Source organism: Myotis nattereri (genome assembly GCF_964212035.1).
Source record: "Myotis nattereri genome assembly, chromosome: 18".
Classification (NCBI taxonomy): Eukaryota; Metazoa; Chordata; class Mammalia; order Chiroptera; family Vespertilionidae; genus Myotis; species Myotis nattereri.
Genome location: NC_138093.1, coordinates 22,483,239 through 22,494,839, shown reverse-complemented (window position 1 = coordinate 22,494,839; position 11,601 = coordinate 22,483,239). Strand labels below are relative to the sequence as shown.

Below are 11,601 nucleotides of genomic sequence, written 5' to 3'. Positions count from 1 at the left end.
GGAAACACAGGAAGGGTGGAGCCAAGTGCTGCCCTTGGGGCCTGGGCAAATCCTCCCCCAGGGACCAGCCACCCTTGGAAGAGGACCCCCTGGGGAAGTAGCTCACCTGTGATGCTGGGGTCTTCTGGAGAGAGGGGTGCTGGACTGCGCAGCCAGGCTGCCCGCTGCCCACCCAGCTGCAGTCAGGGCTCTGGATGGTCCGAGGTGGGGAGAGCATCTCGCTTTCTCTCTCTCACACACACTCCTGGACACACATGCAGACCCACGTCCCCCCCTCCCACCCCCTGAATATCCCTCTCGCACACAAAGCTGTTTCCTGGTTCTCTGGCCCTCACCCCCACTGCTCCTCCCTCTGCCGGGGTCAGAGCTGAGGGTCTGGTTTTCAAAGTCTCTTCTCATCCTGAGGAGCCTCATCCTTGGCAGGCAGGGCTGCATCTACCCCAGGGAGCAGCAGCTAGCTACACTGCAAGTCCCCTTTCCCACAGCAACACGTCTCCCTGGACATGAGCTGGGACTGAGGCAATGGGGCGGGATGGCAGGACACATAGTGGCTGGGGGTGGGGGGGAGGGAGGGGGGTGGCTAGACTTGTTAGCGTGGAAGCAGGAGGGGAAAGGAAGCTGGTGGTCGCCTTACATCTGTGCCCAGCTCCCCCGGCGAAGAATGGAGGACCCTGTGGGATTTCTGTTTCAAACTCCTCATTTATTGACATTCACTTGGTTGTGACTCCAAGTTATCAAAGACGCAGGAGAAGAAACCCGCAGCAGGAGCAGTGGTGGAGAGAGGATGGCAGGAGGACAGGGTGCTCCCAGCCTCTCCTCTTCCTGTTTAGGGTGCAGCTTGGAAAGTGTCCAGATAGTGTCCCATCACAAAAAGTGCAGTGCAGTGGAGTGGGGTGAGCCTCCTCCTGCCAGGTGAGGCCCTGGCGGCTACAGGGAGGCGGGCGGGCAATCTTGAGCCTGTGCCCGAGCAGCGTGGGGCTGCGTGTGGGAGAGCCGGCGCCCACCGTCGCTGCAATGCCCCCGACACGTTTTCATTTGTGGGTTGACAGGATTTAGGCTGGGAAGCTAAGGAGACAGGACTGCACACGATGGTTCTCACTTGCGGACCCTAATAGATCAGGGATAAGAGGTGGGTGACCATTGACCAGGTTGTTTTGATTTTTGTGAAGGCAAGAGGTAAGATGACACTGGTGTTTTTTGGGGGGGTGGGGGTGGAGGTGGGGGGGAGGGACAGCCCTTGCTCAGGGTGATTGGCAATGGAATTCCCGGGCAGCAAGGCACTGGGCTGGTCGTCGGGATGCGGCAGGGCTGCCAGGCCCAGCTACTCATGTCAAGGGGGTGCACTTGACGCGGTCAGGGCTGGGGAGGCATGGGGTGTGTTAAAGCTGCTGTCCTAAGCTCGTCCCTCTGGTCTCATCACGCCCACCTAGGGCTGTCTCCTGGTGTAAGAGAAATGGTGCCATCTGAGGTCTCCCATGTGTGTTTTTCACATACAGTTCGAAATGCTTTGCCTGCTAACCCCATGCCTGACTGTGGTCTTTCACCCCTTAGCACGCGTCCCTGCACACAGGATCAGGCAGTCGGCAAGTGTGTCCAGCTCCTGTGAGGACTGGGGCGAGAGAGTGTGGCTGGCTGGCAGGCCTAGGCAGGCAGTCCTCAAAGGGCCCTTGGAGTCCATCTGGGCAAGCCTCAGTCCCCTGGAGGAAACGGGGTCTCGGAGAAGATAAGTGACTGTTTCTGGAGCTAATGAGTGACTGCAGGGTGGCTCGGCCGAGGCCCTCCGGTTCTCAACCCAGTGAGCCTCGCAGACGGAGATGCAGGGTGACCCGAGCCTGAACGGTGATGCAAAGGTGTGGTGAATTCTCCCCCGCCTCCCCTCCCCTGGCTGCACCCCGTCTTTCTCAAATACAGAATCAATATTTCAGCGCAGAGGGGCCAGCTCCTTTCCTGCTCCACCCTCTGCAGCATTCAGTGACTCTGGAGGGGGTGGGAGTTGGTTATGCCCTTCAGAGGGGGTGCAGCCACTCCTTACTGCAGAGGCAACTGGAAAACTCATCGGATGCGTTCACTCCAACGGTGTGAGGCCAAGGCTGAGTTAGAAGTGGGAAGTGGGAGTTGGACTCGGGCTAGAGTGGGACAGCCATGAGAAGGCCCTCTCCCGGAGACGAGGGGTCAGGCAGCGGAGGGAGGGCAGCAAGCAGAACCCAGCTGCTAAGTCAGATCCCTCTGGTCCTCAGGCGCTGGCCCTGGTGGAACCAGGGGTCTGGCTCTACTGTGTCGTGGCTGCATGACAGAGGAGAGGGGCTTACAGGGCGGCAGTATCCCCGGGGCGGTGCCTCGGCCTCCTCCGGTAGCAGCCACCTCACTGCTGTGGGGCCTGGTCACCTTGATCACCCTCTGCTCATGCTGCCTGGGGGTCAGGTTTTCCCTTCTAGTTGCTACATCGAGACCCTTCCACTCTGCGGCTCCTGGAGGCAGCAGAGCCTGGTGCTGGTGGTGACAGGTGTGTGTGCACACACCAGAGAAGGCACGCGCCCCGCGGGACTGTACCCACACACACTGCTCGCTGTGGGGGACCACGGCCCTGGAGACCGTCAGCAGGACCTCACTGGCTAAGCTACTCGAACTCTAGTGACAACTCTTGAGAAGGTGCTCAGTGAGGCAGCTGGTTCCCGAAGCAAAGCAAGGATGTGGGGGGAGGCAAGCTTAGACAGTCGCTTTTAGGTGCTTTCCTCACAGCAACCTGATGCCTTCAAAGCCAACTCAACGTGTCCACAAGGAAGGGTGCAGTCACAGCTGTGCTGTGGTCAGGAATCAACAGCTATATTTGAGCAGTTACAGGCTTTGCAGTCTCTGACAACCAAAAAGACAAAACTAGATGGTGAACTGGCTTTGGGATTTGTTTTAGCAAGCAAGTCCTGAAGCGGTCCCTTTAACACCATCCCCTTCCTTCTCAAATTCTGCGGGTTTACTGTGCCCTGGCCCCCTGCCCTGTGGCCCCCTTCTTCCTTCACCCCCCAAGGATGCTGGAGGCCTCCAGACCTTTGCACAGCTTTCCTTCCTCTCACAAGACTGGCAAAGCCGGGGGTGGGGCGGGGAAGGAGAGGGCGGGGCCGGGGGGTGGAGTTGGCCCCAGGAACCAGGAACGTCCCAACAGAGAACCTGGCACAGCTGCCATCCAAGCACCCCATGGCTTCAAGCCTGGGGAGCCTCCCACTGCGGGGCAAGAAAAGCCAAGCAAACGGGGACAGTCCTGTGGGGTGTTGGGAGGCAGCCGCGGGCCCAGTGCCCCTGACGGAGCAGCGTGTGGGTGAGTGTGGGGGTTCGGGGTGAGAGGGGTTACACGTCTGTACTGATAGCCCTTGGATTAGTGAAAGCCTCGCGCGCAGAGCCTGGCCACGTCACCGGGTAACCCTGGGGTGCTGCCAGCTGGAGGGACGGGAGGCCCCCCTCCTTGTAGTATGTGGAAGCGAAGGAGAACCTCTCGCTTCCGCCATTGGGCACCATGTCCGCTGTCCGTATGTAAAAGGGGGAGCTGTATGGGGAGCAGGTGGCGCAGTGGCCGGCTGCCACCCCACACGGCTGGCCGCAGGGCTCACTGGTGATGGGCGCCAGGCTGCCTCTGCCGTCCAGGGCTTGGGCGCTGCAGGCATTGCAGGGGGGCCCTCTGGAGGGGGTGGGCAGGTCGTGCTCCTCCTCCTCCTCCTCTGCATCCTCCTCTCCGCTCTTCTTGCAGCAGTAATACTGAGGGAGAGGCGGAGGGCCCCCTCTGAGTGGCACAGGCAACCACGCCCCTGCTCCACTGTTGATCAACTCAACCCCAGAGACCACGTTCCACAGGTATAGATTCCCAGCCTTGCAAAACTTTCCCCTTTCCCTCCCCTGCTCCTAGTGTATTAACTCCAGGCCATGGCTGGGGAGGCAGGGCAGCAGAGGGAGGGACATACAGTCATACTGAGGACAGGGCTGGGGGCCTCTGGGAGCAGCTGTCAGAGTCCCCCCAGAGGGCGCCCTTCCCCCCACTCCTGACGTCTCAGCCCCCCAGCCCTGGGGAGACATAGCACAGTGAGCTCTCGGGGTGCTCCCTTCTCACCGCCCTCCAACTCCCAGACCCCTTGACTTGTACTTCCCACAGCCCACAGCTCTGGGCCTTGTCACCCGGAAGTGGGCTCCAGGGTCGGCCCCCATAATGGGAAGTGGTTTGCTGGCGGCTCCTGGCCACGGCCTGGAACTGACCTGGAGCCTACAGTAGCACAGGACTGCGATGATGGAGAGGAGGATGACCGCAGCTAGGATTCCGCCAGTGATCACAACTGTTCCCGCTGTCATCCGCCCGATGCCCCATCCAACTCTGCAGAGAGATGCGTGGAGGTGAGGGCAGCCGCCATGAGCAGGGAGCCCTCCTGGAAATTCCTGCACAGCTGGAGCCAGGGAGGCCCCTGGGCCCAGGGACACCTGGGGCTTCCTGACGACAGGGGCGACAGGGGTGACAGCCTTGCACTGGCTAGGGAAGATAGAGAGGAGGCCGAATGCTAACTGAGGCATAATTCTGCTTCCTGTTTCTACCCAGTTTCAACCTCCTTTAATTCTCTTTTCCATCTCCTGTCTCCTGTCCCCACACCCTCTTAAACTATACCCCTTCCCCCCACCCTGTGGCTCCAAGACACAAAGGAAAATAGCTTCTGTTTTCAATGCTCTAAGCCAGTGGTTCTCAACCTTGGCTGCACAATAGAATCACCTGGGAATCTTTTTAAAATCCTGATTTCTGGGCCTTATCCTCCGGAAATTCTGTTTCTTTGTTATGGGGTGGGGCCACTACATTAGTAACAAAGAAACAGAATTTCTGGAGGGTAAGGCCCAGAAATCAGGATTTTAAAAAGATTCCCAGGTGATTCTAATGTGCAGCCACGGTTGAGAACCACTGCTCTGAGCACTCCCCTGGTTATCTCAGTTAATCCTCCACATAATCTTTGGGCTAGTTCTTTTTTTGTTTTTTGCTTTGTTCCATTGATTTTTAGGGAGAGTGGAAGAGAGAAGGAAAGACAGAGAGGAACTTCAATGTGAGAGAAACACATTGTTCGGCTGCCTCCTGCGTGCCGACCAGGGCCCAGCCCAGGGAGGAGCCACAACTGAGGTACGTGCCCTTGATCAGAATGGAGCCCTTTGGTCCACGGGCCACGCTCTATCTACTGAGCCAAACCGGCTAGGGCTGGGCTGGTTCTTAAGGATCTCTATTTCACAGGTGATGAACGAGGCTTTGATTGACTTAGCTGAGCTCCCACCCAGCCTGGTTCACCCCAATGGCTATTCTCTCAACCACTGCTCCGGAGTCCAGACACCAGTGGTCTCTGAGCCCTTGATTTAGGTGGAGAAGACAGGGTCTGAATCTCTAAAATTCTCCCCAATTCTGCCCTGGCTCAAACCCACACTCCTTTTGGGGGGAATCTCTTCTCCCTTTCCAACTCTGGAAAACAAGGGCCAGGTGAGCCTAGAGCAGTGGTTCTCAACCTCTGGCCCTTTAAATCCAATTCCTCATGTTGTGACCCAACCATAAAACTATTTTCATTGCTACTTCATAACTGTAATGTTGCTACTGTTATGAATCGTAATGTAAATATCTCATATGCAGGATGGTCTTAGGCGAACCCTGTGAAAGGGCCGTTTGACCGCCAAAGGGGTCGCGACCCACAGGTTGAGAACCGCTGGCCTAGAGGCAGCAGGTAGGCGGCCTTCTGGCTCCGGGAGGGTTGTGGCAAGCCTGGGGAGATGGTCCTGGCTACTGTGGGTTCATGGGACAGAGGCCAGCTCCATGTGAGGCTGTCTGGCCTCAGGCCGACTCCCCTCGCAGGACACTGAATGGGATTTCCAAGTGTCCCGGCTTCAAGGGGACTAAGGATGGTTGTGCCAACGGAGCAGGAGGGTGGAAGAATGACCGTGAGCACTTACGTTCAGTCAGGGAACGGTGACCTGCAAGACAATAAGAGGGACAGAGATGTTGGAAGAAGAGTGTTACCCTGAAGAAGGCCCCACAGGTTAGCTTGGTCCCTGAGCTCCACCTCACCTCCTCCTCTCCCCTCACTGTGTGCTCTATCGTCAGGAAGCCTACAGGTCCCAAGCCTGGGTCTCCAGCTCTGTCTCCAACTGCTAGTGGACAGACATCTCGCTCGGATGTCCCACTGGCAGCTCGAACTCAGGCTAAGTCATCACCCGCTCTCCGCATGGGTCCCCTCCCCGACCTCTGTCAGTGGTTCCACAGAGCTGCTATGGAGGCCCTTGCAGGTTGTTCGTTACTCAAAGCGCACGTGGGGCGGGGCCACACATTGCTTCTGCTCAAGAAGCCACGCACCACCGTGCTGTGTTCACGTGGAGGAAGGGGCACCTTCTCTTCACCCAAAGACACCATCTGCTCCTCACCATGTGCTCCTGGCGCACAGCATGTACCCCAGCCCTACTTCTAGTTCACTCAGCCTGCTCACAGTGAGGGCTGTGGACCACGGCATGGGCAGCACCCGGGAGTCAGTTAGAAACGCAGCATCTCAGGCCCCACCCCAGGCCTAATGAGGCAGAATCTGCACTGTAACAAGGTCCCAGATGGTTAATTTGCACAGAGTTTGACAAGGCCTCACATGTTCCCCTAGTTGCCTAGATGTTCAAATACTCAAATTCTTCTTTTTTTAAATATATTTTATTGATTTTTTTACAGAGAGGAAAGGAGAAGGATAGAGAGTTAGAAACACCGATGAGAGAGAAACATCGATCCGCTGCCTCCTGCACACCCCCCACTGGGGATGTGCCTGCAACCAAGGTACATGCCCTTGACTGGAATCGAACCTGGGACCCTTCAGTCCTCAGGCCGACGCTCTATCCACTGAGCCAAACCGGTTAGGGCCAAATCCTCAAATCCTTCTAAAGGCTCCCCTAGTCTTCTGTTGTTCATCAGTGAAGACACTTTGCATGTCATGCCTGCCCTGGTGCAACGGCTTCCTGATCAATTTCACTAGTTTGTCTCTGAGCAGCCCCCACTTTAGCCTGTCATCATTCCCCGATGCCCCTCTCTTCCTCCAGAGCCGTCCCAGCATCACACTGCCTGCAGGATGTTTACCTGGGTGGGAACTTTTAGACCAAACTTCAAAAGCTTTGTCCTGCCCCACATCCCTGCATGCTCACCACCAATTCATGTTCCCCCTCCTCACCCCCAGGGTCCCCCCCCTACACGAATCCTCTGCCCGTCAGGCAGGCCTCATTCTTAGGAAGCTTAAAGCCTGGGCATAACATGACACTTAATGTGGCTTCCAATATGGTGCTTATAGCCTAGTGATGAAAAGACACCGAGCACACCGTATGACCTGGTACAGGACACACCAAGGGAGGCATATGACCAAGGGCTGGGGAAACACAGAGGAGGGGCCCCCAAGTGCTCGGGGAAAGGTTACAAGGAAGGTGTGAGCGTGAGCAGAATCCTAAACGCTGAGTAGGAGCTTGTCCGGTAGACATGGTGGAGAGGGCAGGAGTGTGAAAGAACATGGGTGCTCCAGGACCTGGAAGGAACCTGGAAGGGCCTGGACCGGGAGGGGGAGGCATGAAGCTGGACAGTCTGTAAGCCAGGCAAGGGACTTAACTCTCGGAGATGATGGGGCTCCCAAAGGGCTTTCGGGAGGGGAGTGCATGACCTCGCTTTCTCCATCTATTTAAGTCCTGCCCATATTTGGAGGCTCTAGGAAGCCTCCCTGACTGCCCCACCGCGATGCTCCCTTTCTGTGCTCCTCACAACCCTTTCCATGTGCCACTCTTCAAACCCTGACTTGGTAGGACGCTTGTCAACATCGATGTGCGAATATCTTGACTCCTCTACTAAATTATGAGTCCTTTGGGATTAGGGTTGTGTTTTATATTGCTTTGTATCTCCCTGCAGCATTACACACAGTGCCTGGCACCAGCAACTCATGTGGTATAGTATTTCTGGCAGTTACGACTCTGATCCACCACCAGGGGGCAGCAAGTTTCATCTCTCAGCTCACATCCTATATACAGATGTGGTTCAAGACCAGTATAACTTTGTCCAGGTACATGGTGGTCCATGCTTCAAGGGTTCACTGGACATTTGATGTGGGATGAAGCTCAGCCTAGGGAGGATTTATGTACCTTCACATTTATGTACCACCAAGGGCCGCTTAAGAGACACAGGCCTGTGGAGTGAACTGAAGTTGGGGGAGGCAGCAGAGACCCACTCTGCTGAAAGTTCTGGCCTAGTCCCCTGGGGTGTGCCCAGCCTGTTAGGAGGCAGGAGATTGTGATGCCTTATGAGAACAGTGCCCTCCCTCCTGCCCTCCATGACTGGTCTCCCTTCTTTCAGTACCTTGAAGGCTGTAGAGCAGAAATGATTGGGGGTGGGGGGGAGAAGATGGCAATGAAAGCAATCATGGGTGTGAAGGCCCATTCAAGACCCAATTTTACCACTTACCAGCCACCCCAGCCTGGAAACTGACCACCTTTCTCATTTGTAAAAGGGCAATTAACCAAAAACTCAGTTTACAGGTTGATTCTGAGCAAAAAGTAAGATTCATGTCTGCGAGGGCCCCTTGTAAACTAAAAGATCCTTAGTTGTGGGGGAAAGGAAGACCTAGACATTTTGTGGCTGCTTAACTCTGGCCTTACAATCATAAACCAAGAAGGCATGCAGTGAGCTAGCGAGGCCCCAGTCGGTTTCCCTGAGGGCCCAGAGCTAATGGTACAATTTAGCATTTAAATTTCCACATCCAGTGGCTCTCTATTACTTCAGATGGGTTAATTTTCTCTTTGTAACTATATGCAAATGATAACAATAACTCAGTACATCTAAATAGCACTCTACAGTTTACAACATGCTTTCATCTGTATCCTCTCCTATGATGGGCAGGCTCTAAGGCCCCAAATGAGCTCTGTGTCCTGTGTACTCCTCTGCCCATCAGGCTAGGTGTGACCTGTGACCTCTTCCACCCAACACAATACAGTAAGGTGATGGGATGTCACTTCTGTGAATAGATTATGTAAGATTCTGGCTTTCCCTTCTTGCTGGCCAACTTTCTCCCTTGCTGGTTTTGACACAGTAAGTTGCCATGTTGAGGAGGCCCATGTAACAAGGAACTGAAGATTCTTCTGTTGGAGGTCCTCAAGCCAATGACCCAAAAGGAACTGAATAATCACATAAGTCAGAGTGGAAGTGGATCCTTCCCCAGTTGAGCTTTCAAATGAAAATGCAACCCCAGTGGACACCTTGAATGCAGCCTCATTTCAGACCCTGAAGCAGTGGACCAGCGAGCCACGCCTGGAGTCCTGACCCACAGGAACTATGAGATCATCGATGTGTGTTGTTTTAAGCTGCTCAGTTTGTGGTAGTCTGTTATGTAGCAAAAGAGACCTAACACCTCTTTTGGACTGTACAAAAACTCCACACATGAGGGGAACCCAGGCCATTACATGACTTGCCCAGTCATTGTTGGGGGCCAGATGTAAGCTGGCAAGGTCCTTGCACCTGAAGGGGCTAGCAAGGCTGAAACCCTTACCCACACAGTTTTCCAAGACTTGTTTGGATGGTGATTATCAGTAGAATGAGAGCAACCTTTGTAGAATAAGAAGAGCCTTTCAAAGCTTACCAAGAAGTCTGTAACTATTTACTGAGATATGCTGTACTGAGAACTTGTCCTTCTGCTGTGTCTCTCCCTTAGAGATTAAGAGGAACAAAGAATACATTCCTCTTGACAGACCTCCTATTCAGCGTGTTATGTATAAATAGGATTGTGTGGCTAATAAAGTTGCTTCAGTTCATTGAGAGAACTGGAGTCCTCCCGATCCCGCTTTCCTGTCTTTCTTTTCTCAATTCCCACCTCCCTGCCTCAGCCCGGCTCAACCTTGTCAGGCTGGCCGTGACAGGTCATACGACAGCAAGAGTCTCAGTTAGGACCCAAGGATCCCTGCTATGGAGTTTCCTTCATACCAGCCTCCTCCTGAGGACAGGAGAAAGAGGTCCCCTGTTTCCTCCCAGGGCCTCACAGATCTGGACAGAATGGATTTAGTGGGGGCCAACTCAGGGGCTGAGGGCAGCCAAAAAGGACAAACCTGTTGCCAACTAAATACCCCGAGGCTGCCTTCTGTGACCAGGACTCACTGGAGCTCCCTCCCCACTAACACTCCGCACCTTGTTTTTTCGGGTAGAGGGTTGGCCTGAGCCTCACACTTACCTGAAACACCTGGGGCAGCGATGACTCCGTCAAACAGGCTGAGCCTGAGCAGACAGTGTTTGGGGCTGCGTCATGGCCAAGGGCATCAGTCCCTGTTGGAGAAGAGAGGGAGAGGTCAGTGAGAGCTAGAAGGGAGGCTGAGAGGATAGACAGGCTCACTCTGGCACCAGGTTGTGACCCCAAGACTCTGGAGTGGATGTCCCCAAAAGGGCTTCCTTCTTGACCTCCGCAGCTGCCTTGGTTTCTGAGGTCCCTGGACTAAGAACCCGAGGCCACATTCTATCTCAGTGCCACTGTCCAGAACCCTCTGCCCAGAGCAGCAGCAGGGCGCTGAGCAGGAGTCCCTGCCTGTTCTTGGAAGTGAGGGTCAGTGGGTGAAGAGTTCTGCCTCATGCTTCCCTGGAGAATTCTGACCTGTCTGCTGGTGCGGTGTCCCTGTTGCCTGCACGGATGATACCTTTCTCAATGGCCCTGCATTCCTCTTTCCCATTCTCTCCTTCATTCTCCTCTGGGCCTGTCCACATTCCCGTAAGCTGCACACTCCTTTCCCTTTCTTTGATATCCCGGCACCCCTCAGGCCAGCATAGTCACTGGACCATTGGATGAACAAGTCCGACAACATGACAAGATCATTATGTGACAAGATCATCATTCTGATGTGCTCACGGAGGATGGAGGAGGCAGGATCCAACGGAAACATTTAGGAACCCAGTGTAGACTAATTAGTGGGGGTTCCTTCAAACCAAAAATGTTTAAATATCCTCTCCACATTATTTAGAGGAGTATGAGCCTTACACTGGGAATGCGGTGCAGGAAAAGAAGGACACACTCTGGTGGTGATGCCCCATCCTGCTCACCGACCTAAGCAGGGCAGGTCCCACTGCGTGTGTGTTTGATTGGGGAAGGAACCCAACCATTAACAGGATTGGCAAAGCCGCCTTCTTTGGGGACAGAGCAAGTCAGGAGCAGGGCTCCAGGAGAAGACAGATGGTCACCTACAGAGTCGCCCCATCCCTGCCTTCACCTCCCTTCTAGATCTAGGCTTTAATACCGTCACCAGCCCCTGCCTTGGGTGTACAAAAACTCAGATTTTCTTTTCTCAAAGATGTTCTCACCCTCATTAAAATGGAAGCCATATGGAGCTGGATGCCAGAGCAGGACTCGCCCTCCCTAAGTTTTGGCTGAGTTGTGAGTTTGGGATGGGTCCCTCTTCCTGGGTTATGGGCAGAAGACCGGACATGGGAAGGTCAGAACATCTGTTTCAAGATCCATGAACCCTTCACGCCATTTTGTAAAATACAAATGAGGCAAAAACTTGGTGAGGAAGATTTCCTTCGCAAGAACTGTGGCTGAGCCATGAATCCCTCACTCCAGGCCCCAAGGG

General features: G+C 54.7%; 1 protein-coding gene across 1 annotated transcript in view; it reads right to left on the bottom strand.

The window, feature by feature from the left end:
* Positions 1-688: 688 nt before the first annotated feature.
* Positions 689-11,601, bottom strand: part of FAM163A (family with sequence similarity 163 member A) — a 46,721-nt gene continuing 35,808 nt past the window's right edge. The window contains exons 2-5 of the mRNA XM_081112308.1: positions 10,218-10,309; positions 5,947-5,967; positions 4,237-4,351; positions 689-3,744 (exon numbers count right to left, since the gene is read on the bottom strand). Of these exons, the coding sequence (XP_080968434.1) occupies positions 3,340-3,744; positions 4,237-4,329 (498 nt within the window). The 5' untranslated portion in view covers positions 4,330-4,351; positions 5,947-5,967; positions 10,218-10,309 and the 3' untranslated portion in view covers positions 689-3,339. The remainder of the gene's footprint in view (positions 3,745-4,236; positions 4,352-5,946; positions 5,968-10,217; positions 10,310-11,601) is intronic.